The sequence below is a fragment of the Lipomyces japonicus genome (genome assembly GCF_038497905.1).
Source record: "Lipomyces japonicus strain CBS 7319 unplaced genomic scaffold V1514scaffold_1, whole genome shotgun sequence".
NCBI classification, from domain to species: domain Eukaryota; kingdom Fungi; phylum Ascomycota; class Lipomycetes; order Lipomycetales; family Lipomycetaceae; genus Lipomyces; species Lipomyces japonicus.
The window spans coordinates 217469-237271 of record NW_027117813.1 but is presented as its reverse complement, the minus strand read 5'-3'; the positions used below and the strand labels follow the sequence as shown (position 1 = coordinate 237271).

General features: G+C 42.3%; 8 protein-coding genes across 8 annotated transcripts; 5 read left to right on the top strand and 3 right to left on the bottom strand.

Moving 5' to 3' along the window:
• Positions 1-533: 533 nt before the first annotated feature.
• On the top strand, positions 534-2228 carry V1514DRAFT_317195 (translation initiation factor eIF 4e-like domain-containing protein; the record flags this gene model as incomplete). The annotated part of the gene is made up of 6 exons (XM_066925828.1): positions 534-568; positions 643-650; positions 743-972; positions 1066-1257; positions 1355-1680; positions 1763-2228. The coding sequence occupies 6 exons, from the start codon at positions 534-536 to the stop codon at positions 2226-2228; spliced, it is 1257 nt and encodes a 418-aa protein (XP_066786125.1).
• A 1205-nt stretch (positions 2229-3433) lies between these two features.
• On the top strand, positions 3434-4908 carry V1514DRAFT_274137 (kinase-like domain-containing protein; the record flags this gene model as incomplete). The annotated part of the gene is made up of 2 exons (XM_066924845.1): positions 3434-3555; positions 3606-4908. 2 exons carry the CDS (start codon positions 3434-3436, stop codon positions 4906-4908), a joined length of 1425 nt encoding a protein of 474 aa, XP_066786124.1.
• A 598-nt stretch (positions 4909-5506) lies between these two features.
• V1514DRAFT_323320 (uncharacterized protein) lies at positions 5507-6465 on the top strand. Its single transcript, XM_066926223.1, has one exon. The coding sequence runs from the start codon at positions 5647-5649 to the stop codon at positions 6394-6396; it is 750 nt and encodes a 249-aa protein (XP_066786123.1). The 5' UTR covers positions 5507-5646; the 3' UTR covers positions 6397-6465.
• Positions 6466-7843: 1378 nt separating this feature from the next.
• Positions 7844-9125, bottom strand: V1514DRAFT_340083 (uncharacterized protein; the record flags this gene model as incomplete). The annotated part of the gene is made up of 2 exons (XM_066929009.1): positions 7844-9026; positions 9085-9125. The coding sequence occupies 2 exons, from the start codon at positions 9123-9125 to the stop codon at positions 7844-7846; spliced, it is 1224 nt and encodes a 407-aa protein (XP_066786122.1).
• An 881-nt stretch (positions 9126-10006) lies between these two features.
• V1514DRAFT_340082 (Aldehyde/histidinol dehydrogenase) lies at positions 10007-11794 on the bottom strand (the record flags this gene model as incomplete). Its single annotated transcript, XM_066929008.1, has 3 exons — positions 10007-10868; positions 10942-11666; positions 11744-11794. 3 exons carry the CDS (start codon positions 11792-11794, stop codon positions 10007-10009), a joined length of 1638 nt encoding a protein of 545 aa, XP_066786121.1.
• Positions 11795-12070: 276 nt separating this feature from the next.
• V1514DRAFT_323310 (nuclear pore protein 84/107) lies at positions 12071-15071 on the top strand. The gene is made up of 4 exons (XM_066926222.1): positions 12071-12220; positions 12304-12425; positions 12497-13703; positions 13777-15071. Exons 1-4 carry the CDS (start codon positions 12113-12115, stop codon positions 14776-14778), a joined length of 2439 nt encoding a protein of 812 aa, XP_066786120.1. The 5' UTR covers positions 12071-12112; the 3' UTR covers positions 14779-15071.
• Positions 15072-16497: 1426 nt separating this feature from the next.
• On the top strand, positions 16498-17502 carry V1514DRAFT_323308 (integral membrane protein S linking to the trans Golgi network-domain-containing protein). Its single transcript, XM_066926221.1, has 2 exons — positions 16498-16940; positions 17036-17502. Exons 1-2 carry the CDS (start codon positions 16681-16683, stop codon positions 17469-17471), a joined length of 696 nt encoding a protein of 231 aa, XP_066786119.1. The 5' UTR covers positions 16498-16680; the 3' UTR covers positions 17472-17502.
• Positions 17503-18176: 674 nt separating this feature from the next.
• Positions 18177-19699, bottom strand: V1514DRAFT_300514 (phosphatase 2C-like domain-containing protein; the record flags this gene model as incomplete). Its single annotated transcript, XM_066925530.1, has 2 exons — positions 19381-19699; positions 18177-19314 (listed from the first exon to the last, which is right to left on the bottom strand). Exons 1-2 carry the CDS (start codon positions 19533-19535, stop codon positions 18177-18179), a joined length of 1293 nt encoding a protein of 430 aa, XP_066786118.1. The 5' UTR covers positions 19536-19699.
• Positions 19700-19803: the final 104 nt, after the last annotated feature.

Sequence of the window (19803 nt, the reverse complement as noted above, 5' to 3'; positions counted from 1 at the left end):
TGGCGGCGCCTGAATGCGATGGTTTTAAGGCCGGATTAGTCTGGACCAAGACCACTAAAAAAAAATAAAGACAAAATTTGTATATTATAAAAAACCTGCTAAAAAATAAATATAGCAACAAAATTAAGTCTTTTAAATAGAAAAAAAGAGGAAAAAATTCCCACTTTTTTCGGTCTATGGTCGGTTAATTTCTAAAAAAAAAAAGGTAGGCTAAAAAAAATTTGATCGTGATTTTATATGAAGTTTTCCGGGTTTGAGGGTTTTTTTTTAATTTGGTTGACGACATCATAAAAATTTTGAATTTTAAATATAAAATTAACAAAATTATCCAAAACCCGCAATTGGATTAACCCGGATAATAGATACATTTTTTCTGTTGGGTTTTTAATATTACCGCTTGAATATTTGGGAATAATATAGTTAATCTTACAAACGAGAAAGAGCTCGTGTTGTGGATGTCATTTCAGCGCTCAAATAACTTTTCGACGTAATAGTTATTGCACTACAAGTAAAATCATAACCCGAGCATAGTAATGGATCCAACAAATATCTGGTCAAGAAGAACGAAGTATGTATATATGGATAACTACTTTTATGGGTTTGGGGGTTATTTTGTTGTTTAGCAATGTGACTAACGTCCAGGCTTAGTGGTAGGTTAAATCTATCTCATAACAAGATATTCAGGAGCAAAATTTTTGAAAACTAACACGGGTGTCCTTTTTTTTGATTACCTGACAAAAAGGTGGCTCATCAATTCTTCCTGGTGCGCCTGTTAGTTCGCCAGGTTCTGTTGGATCTCCATTATTTGGTTCACCGTCTGCCAGGCCGCCGTCGTCTTCATCATCGCTGTTATCGCATGTGGACGACAAGCCGCTTTCACCAGCTTCGGGTACGGCTACGCCTGAACCGGCGTCTCGTCCTGGCATAACACAGTCATCTTTCACCAGTGTTTTTAATAGTCTTAATGACAAGGTAAATACTTTTCTTGCTTTGGTTTTGTTTTATTTGTCGTGAATACACGGGCATCTAACAGTGTTTTTGTTGCTAACGTTGTTGTGCGTATAGTTGGAGGATGATAATGATGATTTTATTCCACTTATAAGAAATGGTTCAAGCACTTCACTGAATAATCCATTATTGGCCGATGATTCACACAAGTTAAAGCATAAATGGACTATGTGGTTTTTCCACCGAGCGCCAGGCGTAAAGATTACCAATTACGAAAGGGCGACTAAGGAGATTGCAGAATTTTCTACGGTACGTTATTGAACCGGCTGAGTGGGGATTTTTGTGTATTTTTAAATATTGGCATGGCTAATTTTGTTGGGAATATTGTTTTTTTTTTAAAAAAAAGGTAGAGGAATTTTGGCAATTATACTCATACTTGACAAGGCCGTCATCGTTATCGCACACGAGCGAATATCACATATTTAGATCGGGTGTGCGACCGATATGGGAAGACCCTGTGAACATTAAAGGTGGCAAATGGATTGTCAAGTTGAAAAAAGGAACCGGATCGTTACCATGGGAACAATTGTTGCTGGCCATTGTAGGTGATGACCTGGGTGAATCGCTAGGGGACGAAGTTGTTGGTGCCGTCATAAGCATGAAGTCGGAAGCTGATTTTATATCTGTTTGGAACAGGCAAGGGGACAATGGGGCCATAAATTTGAAAATTCGGTTAGTCGATTCTTTTACTGCATTGATGTAATTTTGGTTTTTTTTTGCTTTGGTTTAAACTAACATGGAGGGGAAATTATAGGGACGCAATTAAGAATTTATTAGGAGTTGACCGGGCGGTTCTGATGTACAAGGTTCACGAGGAGAGCATCGAAGGCGAGAAGAAGCTGGCTGCATCAAAGATAGCTGCACAACGAGGCGGTAACGGCTCACACGGAAGAGGAGGCCATCATCATCATGGAAGCAGTGGAAGTGGTAGTGGTAGTGGTGGTGGAGGAGGAGGAGGAGGAGGAGGAGGAGGAGGAGGGGGTGGTAGTAGTGGTACTACGGCCCGGCGTAACAGCAATCTGGGAACCAGCGTGGGACTGGCCATCGACAACTCGACGCCAGCGCCGTTCAGCCCGTTCAGTTCTCGAACGAGTTCTCGTCATTCTTCGCATTTTGCGCGGGACAAGTTCCATTCGGCCACGGCAGCGGCCCCGACGAGCATTGGTAGCGGCGGGGCCAAGTCATCGCTATTATCCACTCCGTCGGACACGGCGAAGTGAGTCGAGAACGGAAACTCTTTTTTTGAACGTACGGACTTGCACATATAGGATTGTATTCTCATTGTTCAATATACATTTTTTTTTTTTTGTATCAATACTATTTATTATAAATAACGACGGCGAGGACGCGTTGACGAGTTTGTCCCAAAATCGCGCGCGCACGTTCGATGACGCGTTGCATAGCGCCGGCGGCTTAAGGTTCGCGTTCTGTATGCGGTAGCTGCACATTAAGGTTGCCAGTGAAAACTCTATATGGCCTTCGCCTAAGTGCAGCAAAGAATTTCGAGGGTTTGGCCTTTGCCCACTGACAGGAAGACGAAAAGGAAAGGTTGAAAAACAGTTCATCGCAATCCATCAGCTTACCTGTTTCTTTTTTCTTTTCTTTTCTTTTTTTTTTTTTGTTTTTTTTAGTTTGGTTTGTAGTTCAGTCTGCGTGCCTTGCTCAAACGTGTCGTTGTGTTGCTGTGCGCCCTGAGATTATGGGATCTGCCCTTGACTACTCGAATAATCATCTTCATCCGCAACAACCACAACAGCAACAGCCAGACCCAGCCTCCCAACCTGGGCCCGGTGTGCCCTACGAATATCATCATCATCAGCAGCAACAACAACAACAACAACAACAGCAACAGCATTACTATCAATCCACTCAAATCCCGCGCCAAATCAATCTTCCACACCAGTACGCGGTTCAGGGCCAGCAGCAGTTCTTTCAACCAGATCCAAGCTTGGCGTATCGATTACAACAATCCGAATCATATCAATATAATCAACAACAAGTGCAACTTCAGCAGCAACCAGACATGTTTTGGTTTAGATCGAACTCTCAAAACCATGCTCAACAACAACAACAACAACAACAACAACAACAACAGCAGCAGCAGCAGCAGCAGCCCCACTATCAACAATACCAGCAACCACAACAACAAGCACAACCACAACCACAATATTATCAACCGCATGGTCAAGCTGTTCTACCACCGCTATCGCATAACGCAAATACGTATACACAGTACCCGGCCCAGCAGCAACGTAATCTAAACAACGGTGCTGGCCCCGCACAACAATATGCTCATCCGGGCCAATCATCATCGTCATTGTCATCAAACGGCAACACTAATGCGGCTGCGATTTCACTTTCAAGTGGCACGGCAAATTCGCAAGCAAATTCGCAAGTTGGCAATCCGTCAGGAAGTGACTACATCATGTTTGAACGTAATCCAGACCAATTTTCCAAAATCACGCTAGAGCGGGCCGCCGCAGCCAAGCTGAAACTGGAAAATTTTTATCAACTTAATGTCACTCATGCGGTCGAACGGAATCAAAGGTAATTATATATCGTCACTAAGGAACGATTGAATGCTAATATGACATCAGGCGGGTGGAGCTGGAAACAAGGTTGGCCACCGAACGAGGCTCGGAAGAGCGAAAGAACCGGCAACTTCAAAACTTGGGGAAGAAAGAATCCGCGTTTCTTCGATTAAGACGAACCAGACTTGCGCTTTATGACTTCCATACAGTCAAGGTAATCGGAAAGGGTGCGTTTGGTGAAGTTCGGTTGGTACAAAAGAGAGATACGGGAAAGATTTACGCCATGAAGACGTTGTTAAAATCAGAAATGTTTAAAAAGGATCAGCTTGCTCATGTGAAAGCTGAGCGGGACGTGCTGGCTGGTTCGGATTCACCCTGGGTGGTATCACTGTACTATTCTTTTCAAGACGTTCACTATCTTTACTTGATTATGGAGTTTTTGCCCGGTGGTGATTTGATGACCATGTTGATCAAGTACGACGTTTTTTCTGAAGACATTACAAGGTTTTACATGGCTGAATGTGTTCTTGCAATTGAAGCTATTCACAAACTGGGGTTTATTCATCGTGATATCAAGCCAGATAATATCCTGATCGACAAGGACGGTCACATCAAACTATCCGACTTTGGATTGTCAACCGGGTTTCATAAGACTCACGATAGCAATTATTATAAAAACTTGCTTGAAAAAAATCCGTCGTCAGAACCGCCTCGAAACTCAGTCATGGTCGATGCGATTCATCTTACCATCTCTAACCGGTCCCAGATTCAAACTTGGCGCAAGTCACGACGGTTGATGGCTTACTCCACCGTGGGCACGCCCGATTACATTGCGCCTGAGATTTTCATTCATCAGGGCTACGGTCAGGAATGTGATTGGTGGAGTTTGGGCGCGATCATGTTTGAGTGCCTGGTTGGATGGCCGCCGTTTTGTTCCGAAACCCCGACCGAAACTTACCGCAAGATTCTTGCCTGGCGTGAGACCTTGTACTTCCCTGAAGAAGTTCATCTTTCACCAGAAGCTGAAGATCTTATTCGCCAGTTGCTAACCTCGGCTGAGTCCCGGTTAGGACGTGGTGGTGCTGATGATATCAAGTCGCACCCGTTTTTCGACGGCGTGGATTGGGACAGCATCCGTGAATTTAACGCACCGTTTATTCCAAACTTGAGTTCTATTACGGATACTAGTTACTTCCCTACCGAAGATCTTGAAAACGTGCCGGATGCGCCTGGGATTTTGGCTGCAAATGCTGCGGCAAAGGAACAAGTGCAGCAAGCTAATGGTGATGAACTTGCCAAGGAGAACTTACCATTTATTGGCTACACGTATTCTAGGTTTGATTACTTGACAAGGAAAAATGCTTTGTAAGAAAAAAAAAAAATCAAAAAAACCAAAAAAACCAGAAGTTGCGTGCTTTTGTTTTTTTTGTTGATGTAGATACGCTGTTTCTTTTGTGGACTAGATAGAGGCCTCCACTGAATATTTATATTGAAAAAATTTTTTTTGTTTTATTATGTCTTACCAACAATGAATGTTTTTTTTTTGATTATTTGGCAAAATTATTATTTATAGATTTATTCTACCTCTCATCGGGCTGGGATGAAGAACGCGTTTTGTCAGTACGCACTCGGTGGTCACAGGCGGGATATAGGATTCGCTTCTAATCAATGGTGTTTATTCATACTAGCTAGCTGGCAACTGATCGGAATATTATCAAAATCAATGTAGCTGAACAGGTGGTAAGACGGCAGTGCGAAAATTGATTTGTCAGTGCCATTTGTCATGCAAATCTATTATTAAGCTTACTAAAAAAGTCAATTGACGACGTCATGTTGTTGACACGAGCAGTTATTGTTCAGCAGGTAAATCGTGGCATTAGTCATCGGAGCCCATTGTATTTCCCAGGTACGAGCCCCTGCTTCCCTATTTTAACTTCTCGCGTTGATCGGTTCAGACGTTTGCCATGGTTGCTTACTTATTGCGACATGTGAAAGATCCATGGCATAAAATGGGCCCCAATTTCTTGCCTTCTAAATCGAAATCTCTATATTATTCATTCACTCGTCACACATCCTTTTGTTTCTTTTGTAATCAACATTTTTGCAAATGACGGTCACATACTTCATCAGCGGCGCTTCCCGAGGCATCGGCTTGTCCCTGGCCAAGCAACTCTCCAAGCGGGCCGACACGGTCGTGATTGGATCCGTGCGTGATCCGGCTGCGGCAACGGAGTTGACATCGCTGGCATCCACCAATTCGAACGTGCACGTGGTCACGCTGGACGTGACGTCGAAGAAGTCCGCACTTGCGGCGGCAGATCAGGTCAGGCGCATCACGGACGGCGTGGACGTGTTGATCGTGAATGCCGGGTTTAGTGACTCGTATGCTTCGTTTGCCGACGTGTCTGAGGAAACATTGGAGCAGCATTGGAGGATAAACGTCTTGGGCGCCGTGTTTACCTACCAAGCTTTTTACCCGCTGCTGCAAGCCCGGCCGACGAAGAAGATCGTGTTCACGTCTTCGGTGGCGGGCTCGATCGGTTCTATCTTACCCGTGTCCGTATCTGCGTATGGTCATTCCAAGGCAGCTTTGAATTACACGGCCAGGGCAATTTCGGTCGAGTTAAAGGATCAAGGTTTTACAGTGATTGCATATAACCCGGGCCCCGTGCTTTCCGACATGGGCAAGTATGGCAAGGAGAAAATCGTTGGACTGGCACCGCAATTGAAAGAATTTTTCGATTCTTCGTTAACGCCCGATGAAGCTGCTGCTGCGCAGATAAACGTGATTGACAACTTGACTGCAGAAGATAACGGGAAATTTAAGGATACCAAGGAAGGTGAAGTTGCCTGGTAAATTATATATATGTATTGCGTAATCGTATAGCAGTTGAGAAAAATACAATACTCGATTTTTCTAGCTTAATCAGTTGTCGTAATCGTAATCGTGCAGATGGATTTATTCACTTTGAAAAATCTATTATCCCCCACTTGAGTCATAATATACTCACCAACGTCTTTACTGCGCACCGGCGTTCGTCCCTTATTTACACTTTAGTTGCACCTCTTCAGGATCAGGTTCCTGAAAAAAATTTGTTTTTTTGCACCAATTGGGTGATACTGTCAGCCTTCCCGTGAACGTTGGCATGACAACGCCTTCAAAAGCGCACCTACTTGGCACACTTGAAGAGACTTCCAACAGTCCGTTCCTTTATTTCAGAATAGCATGTCAGTGGCTGTTTCTCAATAGCATTAAATGGTTCAATAAATTTCGTACGAAGAGACGGGGGTAAATCCTTGTTGTGGCCTGTCATTGATGGCTGCTTGATTGCTTAATATAGACTTGGTCACCAACTTCAATTTCGACGTGCCGATGATAAAAGTTGCAGAAAGCTCTGTTTGGTGCACGAGCAAGATTATAAGCAGCTCTGGCATATATCGTTAGGCCTGTCCAAATACTATCTGCAATATCATCCGCGTCCCATCCCGCTTCTGAAACAAAGCAGCAGATAGAGGCCACAACCAAGATATGGCCAACTCACTCGAGATTTCAATAAATGAATCAAAGCCACGTAATTAGTCAAATCATTTTATTTTGCATTCATATAGATATATATTTCTAGATGTGCGTGAATACAGGTCATTTTGAAAAAAAAAAAAAGAAAACAAGGAATCCCCGGCTCAAGAGCACGAACTAAAAAAAAGAAACCAGACTATATAATACATATTATAAAAAAAAATCAAAAAAAGCAACAATGAAAAAAGAAAACAGTGAACAATGAACAGAAACAGAAACAGAAACAGAAACAGAAACAGAAACAGAAACAGAAACAGAAACAGAAACAGAAACAGAAACAAAAACTAGAACCGAACGGTATACATGCACTCAAATTTTTTTTCTCCCTTTTGCCCGGTATACTTCATACTGTGATAAGATGTTATTAACTTGCTTCCACGTTAAACCCATTAATTCTGGCATATTTTTTTTAGAAAACGACTTCTGAAAGCGAACTGCAGAAAGCAAAAACAATCGACAAAAGTCGGGGGGGCGGGGGGAATTGTCTTGCTTTCATACAGAGTGCTGCGTCTCAGTCTGTCATGGTATGCCACCAGCGTGCTAATATTAAAAAAGACCAATTAGTCAAAAAATTCTTCTTCTAAAACATCTGACTCACTCTTCTAAAACACGCTGGCTTGTAGAAGTTATGTAGTATGTGTATACCTTACTGCAAAACTATTAAGCTTATGATCCTGCCGGCCTCAATTGATGTTTACGTCACAAGTTTGTCAGCAAACATTTTCCTCTAAGGCATCCTCCACCAAGACGTATTTAATTTCAGCTTGCAAACACATTTTGCAATTCCATTCACCAGACGCAGAAATTTGGAAAGTTTAAGTCGAATAAAGTTGATTATTTTTCTTCTATATGAGACTGGAAAAGGATTGGTGACGTCTCTTTCAAGATTATTGGCTTGATCGGCGCGTTCTTTCCTGGATTCTGGGCCTGCAAACGACCGGGGTGAAATAATAGCGATAACCTCTTGGAGCTCGGCGCGGACTGCGTCAGCGTCAATGGGTATTTGTGATAAGTCAGCGGAGTCACATTGGATTGCATTTGCTGTTATGTAATTTGTTGAGACAGAGTTTCTTTCACCGTGGCAAGGAACCGTGGCGTGTTTATTGATCGCAGAGCATGTTTTATTGTCCTGGAACCGTTCCAAATTGGTCACGTCGTTCAATATTACTGTGGCGGGAAACATTATTTGGCTTGCGGGTTCGGGTGTGTATGACTGACGAATAACCAGCGAGCATTCAGCTGAGATTCTTTTCTCGTCGATGACGCCACCAACACTCACCACATTAAATTTGGCTACTCTCTCTCTTTCATTATTGATTTCTGCCAGACGAAGTTTTTCCTGCTTTTCTTTATACTTCGTCGATCGGATTGGTACTTCTTTTCCTTTAGGCAGAAATCTACCGGATGGAGATCTCCAAAGAGATTTAGGAGCAGGGTAAAGTGGTTCATTATCGTCGACTTCAGGGTCATTGCTGATAACGTTCTGTTGGATTAAAGGCGGTGTGATCGATGCTGCAGCGAGTCTGGTAATTGCAGAAGTACTGTTTTCCCCGAATTCAGTGAGACCGTCGGGATTGCGCTTGTCGTCAGGATGACGCCTGTCATCGGCGTAGCTGCATTCAGCCACTGTCATGAAAGCGGCCAGGTCATTCTCGTTGATGTCATATCTAAATTCTTCGAAACTGGCTGGTTCATATGAATTTGAACTTGCTGCCAACATAATAGCTTGTGAGTGTATGAATTCTCCCCAGTAAGCTGGTGGGGTGACTTGCGCGTCAACAATTTCAGAATTTGTATTCAGGTTGACATTTTTTCTGCGTTTAGTCAATCCACAACGTATCAAGATGTGGCTCCATAGCTGGCTAGGTGAATGATGGCCGCGTCCGGCGGTGAGTGGTTTCTTTGTGAACCTATTATGTCTTGGTAAGTTACGTGACAACTACTTTAGGAATAAAGGGTTTTACTTACATTTTTGAAAACAGATTAACATGTCTGATTATTGATTTCATGGTTAATGCTGTCAATGATTAGTTGGTTTATTGTATTTTGACGCGAATTTATTTTATAGCCATGGGAGGTGCGACGGCGACGTTTTCAGCCCGGTTTGTAATAAATGGTTTGTATGTGTATGATCACCAGCAATAATAATATTTTTATTTTTTAATTATTATATTGAATTATTGTTTTTGATTACGCGTCTATTGTTTTTGAATCATTTTTTTTCTGGAATATTAGCGAGAACCGGATGTGTGCTGTGTTGTGCTACGATTCAGAAATACTTGCTGAACAACCTGCTACTGTGAATACCTAGGTTGGAAAAGTTGGAAGAGATATAGATTATCAATATTTTCTTTGCGCTGCTACATCCAGGTTGGAGTTTAGTTTTTCTCTCGTGGTTGTTCTAGCCTTACGAAGTATTGGTTCACTGTCTTCTTTTGTGTCGTACAAATCCTTCGAGCCATGTGATCTTTTGAGCCTCGTTGAATTTCCGGGATTCCACTTGTTGATACTAAGCTAGCTAATACGTCACTGTACGCCTAGGGTGATTTTTCCGGTTGTTCTTATTGGTCGCTGTCGAAAAGGATGATGTCTACTCTTCTTTTGCTGTTGATGTTCAGGAGTGGTCGCGCCGTAGGAGAATTATACAATCAAAATGTAGCAGTTCTTTAGAAGAGTTGAGTTAAGATAAGATAGGTTACAATACTAGTTTTTGTGTAAGTGAGCCCCATTTTGATAACAAACAAGCGGCCCACAACCTTTCCTAAGCTTGCTAAAAATGTAAACGAATATTTAAAAAAAATATGTAATTTTGAAAGCTACTTAAATAGAAAAAAAAAACCTATATAATAATACTCGGTAAGCAATTTAGCATTAACTGGTAATAAACAGCCTATGTAGCATTGCTGGGATAAAAAACATTCGTGGTATCATAAAACGTTTCCTTAATAACTCGAATGTTGACAAACCGTGTCAATAAATTAATACTGCCACCTTTATCGTTCGTGCCAGATTGGCGAGACCCGCCAAACCATTGCTGTGCAACGACCGCGCCTGTGCTCTTGTCGTTAATATAAAAATTGCCTGCCGTGTTACGCAGCTTGGTGCTGGCAACCTCAATCGCGTTTCGGTCGTTAGCAAACACGCTGCCAGTCAAGGCGTAATTGGAAGCCAGATCGATCGTGTCGGCGATTTCTTCAAATGATTCATCGTCGTACACAAACACGGCTAAGATGGGTCCGAAAAACTCAGTTTGGAAAACATAGTGATCAATATCTTGAGCCAAGACCACGGTAGGATTAATAAAAAAACCCTTGGAGCCGTCCACGGAGCCACCGGTAATGATTTCAATCTTGGCATCATTGGCCAAATCTTGCAAGACGCCAAATAATTTCTTGAACGCAGTTTCGTGAATCACGGGTCCAATAAATGGATAAAGATCAGATGGTGACCCGATCGTGAGTTGTTCGACTTCCCTTACGATTAACTCCTTAAATTCGGTAAACAAGCTATTAGGAACGTAAACGCGAGACGTGGCTGAACATTTTTGACCTGAATATTCAAATGCTCCGCGCACGGTGGACTTGACCGCGCTTGCAATGTTTGCTGATTTGTGAATTAAATGGAAATTCTTGCCACCAGTCTCGCCGACGATGCGAGGGAAGCCTCTGTAATGTGACAGATTGTTTGCAATCTTGGCATAAATATTTTGAAATACTGTGGTGGAACCAGTATAGTGTAGTGCGGCAAAGCTTCTAAAAAAAAAAAAAAAAAAAAAAAAGGTCAATCTTGTTGCATTTTGTTTAAAAAAAATTATTCTTTCCTTACCTTGATGTCAAGACTTCAGCTGTAATTGCTTCAGCGTCACCAGGAACGAAATTGATGACGCCATCTGGCAAGCCAGCTTCGACTAAAATATTGAACAACAAATAGTTTGACAGAACCGCATATGGCGAAGGTTTCCATACTACTGTGTTACCAAGCAAAACTGGCGCGGACACCAAATTGCCGGCGATGGCGGTGAAATTGAACGGCGTGACCGCATACACAAACCCTTCCAGGGCTCGGTATTCGACCCTGTTCCAAACACCAGGCGTCGCGTTTTGCGGTTGCTGATTGTACAGCTGTTGCGCAAACTGGCAATTAAACCGCAAAAAATCAATCAACTCATCCGCGGCATCGATCTCAGCTTGATAGATGGTTTTGCCCTGGCCGATAATCGTGGCGGCCAAAATCTCGTACCGATACTTGTTTGCAATTAATTCAGCTGCCTTAAGTAGCACGGCAGATCGAGCCGCCAACGGTGCTAATTCCCACCTGCGCTTGGCAATTTGAGATGCTAGAATGGCCTGCGCGACGTGTTCCTGGTCGGCCTGAGCCGTCTCGGCCACGACCTGCACGTAATCGGCAGGGTTAACATGTTTTGAAACCTCATCGGTAAATATTTTCTTGCCACCAATAACTAAAGGTATTTTCAATGGCAATTTGGATTGCAAGGAAGTTATGGCTGCAGCGAGCGCTGTTCGTTCTACCGAGCCAGGAGCGTATGCTTTCTATTTGCACACTTAGCAAACATGGGTTCCGATGAAGAACACGTATTCTGTGCTCGTTTTATTTTTCTGGTACTTACAACATGTTCATTCTCTGCAGACGGAACTTGAAACGCACCAAAAGTAGCCATAGCAGACGTGTTCTTGCTTGACAGCGGGGAATGTAACGAAAATAGAGAGGATGCGGTGAGCTGGTTAAGCAGCTTAATTTGGTGACGTCATTAGCCTTCGTTCGCCGATGAGCGCGCGCATGAGTCAACCTCCTGCATATCCGCGGACACGTTAATTTCTGCGTAAGGCGTAACTGCACATGCATTTAGATGCTTAAAATCAGGTAGGGTAACACGATTTGACGAAGCACATCACAAATTATAGACTAAAAGCAGGTAAAAGCATATTAATTAGTAGAACGTACATCTGTATGACTTGAACGCCAATTGACGAATACAATGGGACTTGAAATTATTCAGGCATCGCCCATTGCAACAGACAGACACAGACAATACATTTCGAAGCGGCATCGCAGATCCATACGACCGTTCTCCAATTCTTCAAGCGTGCGTAAAATTGCTATACTTCAATTACTGAATCATATCGCATGAGCTGACTTGGGTTTTGATTTTTTGAGTTGTTTTTATAGGAACTCAACACTTCGTCAATCATAGAAGATGAAGAGTTGGAAGATTTTGCAAAAGTTCTTGAGCAAGAGCGAATTGATCCGTTCGAAACCGTAAAGGGTTACATCCGCGTTGCCCAGGACAGGTAAGGAGAATAACCAAATGGCATATTTTTCATCAAGTATCTAACACATTTATTTTTTTTTTTTGCTTTAGAGCAGCAAAACTTGCGGCCGCTGGTGCGTCAGAGGAGGAAATCGAAGCGTGGCAGTTGGAAGCAAGGACATGGACGTTGGTGGACATTTTGTTTTCGTTTCGGGTTTCTCCCAGCAAGCCATCTATAGAATTATACAAGTTCACGTCTAATACTGTTGCTGAGGAACAGTTTTATCGACAGTTTAAAATTGCTCGTGAAAGCTTGCTTGTTATTTCGTGGTTGCAACGAACGTTGACCGTGCCACCAACGCCAGAGTTAAGAGGAATTAAATGGCAATTTACAAGAGGCCAAGTTAAACAAGACCGAACCAGTTTCAAGTCTATTCTTGGCTTAAATAAGGATAACGGCATTGTCAAATCATTGGATCCAGACGCTCCGTTACGAGAAGGAAGGTCCATTCATGCCAGCGACGCAGAGTTTGACAGGTCATTGTTTAAATACATTTTTCAATTAGTTCAGGCTGGAGAATTTGAAACCGCACAACGAGTTTGCGAAAGTACGGGAAACTTTACCTTGAATGCCACCATGAACGGAATGGTCGAGTATCGAAACCCGGCCTTTGACGTCATCGTTCTGGAAGATGACGAAGTCGCGGATAATATTAATAATACCACTGCTCGAGGTACACAGAGGAAAGCATTGTGGAGGCGCATGTGTTTGCAACTAGCAAGATCGACTCAGTTAGATCAGTTTGAACGAGCGCTATATGGATTTTTATGCGGTGATCTTGATAGCGTACTGAGTGTTTCAGACTCTTGGGAAGCGCAGCTATTAGCGTTTGTACAGCATTTATCCGCCACGCAGGTTGAGAAATTTCAGGCCGGATTAGGGAGATTAAATATTAGTAACAAGGATCTCATTGCGTTCCCTCAATCACAGGCGGACAATATCGGCGAGATTTTAAACACCTTGTCGAAATCGCCTTCGCCAAAAGTGCAAGCACAATCTCAACATCCGCTGCGAGTGATTCAAGGCGGAATCATTAACAGCATGGTGCCCATGATCGTGGCCGATGCCAGGTTGAAAATTGATAACATTAGGGATGAAGTCGACGAATCAAACGTGATTACGGACGAAAAATACTTGTTACGATTTTTGGCCCATTTAATCTTATTTTTGGGAAAGATTAATCAGGACCTGGGTGATGTCAATGATGCTGTTGCAGTACTAGGCGGATATGTTGAAGAATTAACAATTAGCGGCAAGGTAATTAACAATCGGAATTCAAAATGTGATGCGGGAGAATTCAATAATAATAATAATAATAACAATTATATAGGGACGACTGGTGCCATTGTACGTTTCGCAACTTCCGGAAGATGCTGCCATAGAAGCGTACTCATTTTTATTGGCCGATATTTCTGATGCCCGTGAACGAAGAGACCAATTTGAATTGGCTGAGAAATACAATCTGGACATTTTCAACAGCTTGCGGCGGACCATTCAACGAGTATTTGATGAGCATGAGGATGAGTATCCAGTAATTGAATCGCATGCCGAAATTGAACTTGCGACCGAGACCGTGCCGGACAAGCGGCTCGCAAATTCACTGTTGTGGTTCGTGGATGCAAAAATGTGGAAGGATGTTATTGAATCTTCAAACGCGCTTTACTTGCGGTACCTGCTGGCAGGCAAGGTTTACTCAGCCAAGCAATTCCACGCGCAGCTGCAGAATTCACATCTATATCACGTGCTTTCCGAGCTTGATGATAATGGTCATGACGTTGTTGACAACGTGGATGCCGACGATGATGCGGGAATGACTAATTTGGATGAAATTCAAGTGCCGAGCGCAAAAGCAAGGTCCGAATTTCAGGAATTTGAGGCCTTGGTTAAAGGATTTGCCTCGATTGATGAATGGGATCACGTGTACGCTGAAAGGCCGGCGGACATACGCCGGGATCGCACCTGGAAGCTTAAGGCCAAGGCCGTGGTTGACCGGGTCAAGCTGGAATTGATGGACCTGATTTGCACTTGGATGCGATCGAGCGAGGCCGATGTCCATGCCGCACCCGACAAGCGTGAGGCGATTCACCGCATCAGGGTGCTGTACGTGCCGCAATTAGTGTTTGAGCTCGACCGCGTTCTGCATCAGGCCCAGCACGTGCATAAAAGGTATGGCACGGATGCGTTAGGATTGGTCACGTTAGTGGCATCAGAAGAATTGGAACTTTACAAGTTAATGATCGAGACTGGCCGGTTGGATGAATACTTGATTTCAGTGGCGGCCGTTTCACTCACGGTTGGCGCCGATAGTGAAAATGGCATATGGAGAGTTTAGATATTTTTCATGTATTTTGGTATGAGTAAGGTTGTTGCATATGTATAAATATTATGTTTCATAAGTTATTTGGTTACAAGTGAATAGCGTAGATTATATATATATAATGCGTTATTCAACATCACAATTCCTTGTGAAAGCAAACGAACTTGGGCAAGGCAAAATGCTACCAACTTGAACGTTAGCTGCAACGAGACAGAATGCGAGACAGAATGCCAGAGTTTACTGTTCAAGGTCCTATGTACTTGGTTAAGGAACTTGTTAAATAAATGCATCACATTGATTGATCTTGACGTGATCTCCAGCGCAGAAGTGGGCACAAGTCATTTTGAATCCAAATATTTCGTATGATTTTGTTTTGTTTTACCAGTGAAAACCCCAAAACCAAAACCAAAACTAAGACAATATCTGCTTTCAGCAATTGAACGTTAAACATTAAACAAGTGTATGAAAAGCAATTGACGTGTGTGGCTTGACGAAGCTTCTGTATGACATGTTTTTCTTGTTTTTTTTTTTACGACTATCCTGACAGTTTTGCCCAAGTGTCTCGCAAGTTCGGCAACAAGTGATTTCTTGGAGGAACTATTTCATGACTCGACTGATGAAGTCGTCGAATTTATCAGTCAATAATAGTGCTGCGCTAGTTTGAATCGCAGATACATGCGCGACACGTGTATATGAATGAAGAAATATTCACAAATTTTGCATTTAGAATTACTGAAGCAATACCTGGTTGGCCTTTCAAATTCAAAGACAGCCAATTTAAAATGCAAACTTTTTAAATTCAAACTAGTATCAACATCATTGTGATTTTAAGAAAGAATAAAGAAGCATGTGGGCCACCTGAAAAATAGCCCGTTTGTTGATAATCAACCGTATAACGGAATCCCTTTATCATCTAGTAACTCCATTCTTTGTACTCAACCTTGCCGTAATCAATTTTTTTTTTTTGCAGACCAGACATGGATGACTATCACGTTTAAAGACGCGTACGTCTTAAAGTGCCCATTTGCTTGACCCTGGTCAACGAATTAGGCTGACTTGGGCGTAGACTGAAATGTTTTCTCAGTTACTGCTTTAACTATTTCCAAACAAGCATTACTTATTCAATCTTCTGAAGTGATATAGTAAGTAGCAAAAAACTTCTCAACATGATCTGCAGCTAATGTGACTTAACTCGCTTGAGTAATATAAATGCAAGTAACAGTATCTATATCCTACTAGCTTGACAATGCATGTTCTGAATCAAGTTCTGCTCATTGCAATTGATGCAAATAAAGTGGAAAAAAAATTTGAAAACTCTTCAAGGTCCCTGATTCTTTCATGAGGCGTAAGACCGCAATAAGCTTGTGAGGATTATACGGGTAATTGTCGTCCATTTCCAGTGGATTTAAAATATAATATTGAGAATTATGGCTCTAAAAGACTCAGGCTCCAAATAATTCATTGTTAAGATGGTTATCAAAACAATGTATGCAACAGTGAATTCGGTAACATGTTACCGGCGTAGGCAAAATGAAATGCGTGGTGCATGCATGATCTGACAGAATGCGACAAAAAGGTGTGAGTTTTCAGGGCAGGTACCGACTCGAGATGATGACGTTTAACCAAAAAAAAAGTTATAAAAGAAACCCTTGGATTTTGGAAACAACGGTTTTGTTTTTTAAAAAAAGGTCTAATGTTTTAATTGCGGACATGAATTTATTTTCTAGGGGTTTACATTAACGTTTACGCATCATCGCGAACTTCGAGCTTAATTCATTTAACGTAACTTGATCGGAACGTCCCAAAGTTTTTTTCTATTTGTTTATTTTTTGCATTATTAAAAGAACTTTTTATTTAAATTACAAATATACATACATACACGCACATACGCGCGTATATATATATTACACAAATAAGATGTCGTCAAAGGACCGACGACAAGCAAGGCCAAGGCCGCCGATATCGTCAACCGTGCTGGCACCTAAGCGATTAGCCATTCAGATTATCCTTTTACAATTACTATACTATCTGACCGCGACCGTGTTTATTTTGTTTACGTGTCTTGTGGCTGGTCAGAAGTTTTCGTTTGATTTAATATTTTCCTGGCGCGGATTACGGATCGATACCACGATCGGATGGACCATATGTTTGGTTTGGTTGCTTACGAGCGTCTTCAAGTACGTTCAATACAGAATTATCTTTTTTTTTAATAAATACGGGGCTTTCAAAATAAAAAAAAAAAAAAAAAAACTAATCTGGGTTGGACGTTTAGTGTTTTGTTTCTGGCATTGTTTGTTGGCAGGAGTAAGTTGGTAGTCGATTTCGTGTTGACGTTGCACTTGCTCGATCTCATCATCACGACCGCTTATTCGCATCACTTGCCAGCATCGTTACTATGGTGGATCTCAACCGCAGCATCGAGCGCGGTCATGATCTTTTTGGCGTCTTGGGCATGCCGGCATCGGGAATTGAGCGTGACGTATTTCCGGCCTCCATCAATAGGATCGACAACAGCAACAACAAGAATACCAGCAGGACCATCAAATACTGCTTTTAGTAATAGTCAAATTGGGAATGATGACAACAGTATTGGTGAAGAATCATATGAACTTGTCGAACGAGATCCGGATCTTGAACAGGGATTGATTAACAACAACAACAACAACAACAACAACAACAACAATATTGATAGCCATTCTGGAAGGTAAAATAAAAGGGCAAAATTAAGAAAAAAATTTATGGATCTCTTATAGGGATATTCGGTTTGAATTTGGTCAATATTGCATTGCATCACAGGGCGAATTCATGGGTTATTTGTACATTATGCAATTAATTTGTTATGAAGTTAGTTAATATTATTATTATTATTATTATTATTATTATTATTATTATTTTGTCACCATTCGAATTTCTTTATATATTGTGAATGTGAACATTAAGTATTTACCATACTGTATATACAATATGCATCCTTCCCTTTCCTTCCCACCCCTTTTTTACTATTACATGCTAGGCCAGTCATTAATTCCAAAACAAAACAAAACAAAACCAAAAACAAAAACAAAAACAAAAGCAAAAGAATCTCCCCCCCGGGGGCTTCATTCCTTTTTCTAACAAATCTGTTCAACACATTTGACAGTAGACTTTTGAAATTTTTTGTTTTGAAAAAAAAAACTTATCAATGAAAACTCGCTTGTATAATCCAGCTTGGCCTCACACAAATCTTTCCAAAACAAAAAAAAAAAATAAAAAAAAATAAAAAAACAAACACGAAATTACTTGCAAATTAATCCCAATTTTAAAAAAAAAGAAAAAAGAGCAAAAAATAGAAAACGCCAGGCAAATTTTTTTTTCCCTCTTTTCATGCCAAAAAAAAAAAAAAAAAAAAAAAATCTCATATCGTCATTTCTAAACTATAACTTCTCTTGCGTCTTTCCGCCGCTAGCCTTATTCTGAACAAACATGACCAAAGCCGTAATATCATCAGGCTTGCCTCCTTTATACATGGCATGTAATTGACGTTGCGCTTCCCTGGCGAACGGGCCATCGTTCTTAACATCCAGACTGGCCTTGTATGCAGCATTGACGATATGACTTGACAACGCATCCACACCAACAAAAGATGATTCCCTGGCTTTGATCAATCCCGTACGCTTATCCAAAAACCAATTACCTCTAGTGATCATTTCCTCGTTTACAATTCTCAGGCAGTCTGCAGGGCTAAGATTGTCCAGAACGCCATCCGTCACGAACAGCACCACGTCGCCGTGCCGTAATTTATGAGTGGACAAGTTTGCGTCACTTGGCTTGTCGTCAAAGTTCTTGCCACCATAACGGGCATTCCGTTCAAGAATTTGAGGCGGAATAATAGCTAATTGGTATGGCGCATTGAAGAAGTGAGTCTGCGGGTCGGATACGAAATGGACCTTGCCATCTCGAAAGATCATGAATCCTGAGTCGCCCAAGTTTGCAGCTTGCAATGTTCCGTTTTCATGAGCTACTCCAAGACATGCGGTCGAACCTCCGGCCAAGACGTTGCCTTCTTGCTTGATGGCATTGTAAGCAGCATCGAGCAAGATCAACGGCGGAAATGAAAATTTTGACAGGATCCTGGATTCGACCTGTGGTTGTTGTGATGGATCAATTTGAAGTTTGGACGTAATCTCAGCCATTGACTCGGCTAGCGAGTGAGAAAAATCGCAAGCGTCCACGCCAATCTGGTTCCATCCGCCCACGCCGTCGATAACGCCTAGAGCGACAGAATGGGAGTCAGCAATCTTGCTGACAAAGAACGCATCTTCTCCTGATGCCGGCCTCTGCTTGTTTTTGATTTTTGAATGTGAAAATTGAGTAGCAGTTGTTGCGGAAGCAGCACGACGGGAAGACGGATCGTCCCGATCTTTAGCCCGGAACGCGGAGCCGATTTGGAATCGGAAACCGGCAGACAAGCCCGTGGAGGGACTTGAAGACGCAACCGAACCATTTGGTCCGGCTTGCCGCGGAACGGTAGAAGTGCTTGTGGAAGTTGATGTGGAGGAGGAGGAGGAGGAGCTGGCCTGGGTTGCGTATATCGACGACGGCGATGCGGTGATGGCAATGCCAGCCGAAGCTGCGGACGCCTGATGGAACAAGCGGATAGCAGTAGCCTGGTTAGTGATGATCCGGTCAATAAACGGGTATTGATATTGCAATCGCCTGACAGCAAACAAAATTGCCGCCGTAATGGTCGGGTAGGCGGCGAACATGAGTGAGATCCTCATGTTCGCAGGCATGGCCCTTTTTGCGTTGATCAAGCCGAAAGGTGAAGAAAAGAAAAGAAAAAAAAAACAATAAAGATGCTTATCAAAACATTCAAACACTGTAATGTATATCTATATTTTCTTTTCTTTTACTGTTCTCTCTTTCTTGGAGCTCAGGGCTGATCTTGATTGAGAGTGGCGGGCGGGATTCGGGAGAGAAAAGAAAAAATACAAAAAAAGCGCGGGCGGTGGAATCGCCCACGTCGAGCGCACAACAACGTCGGCAGTCGCAATCAAAACC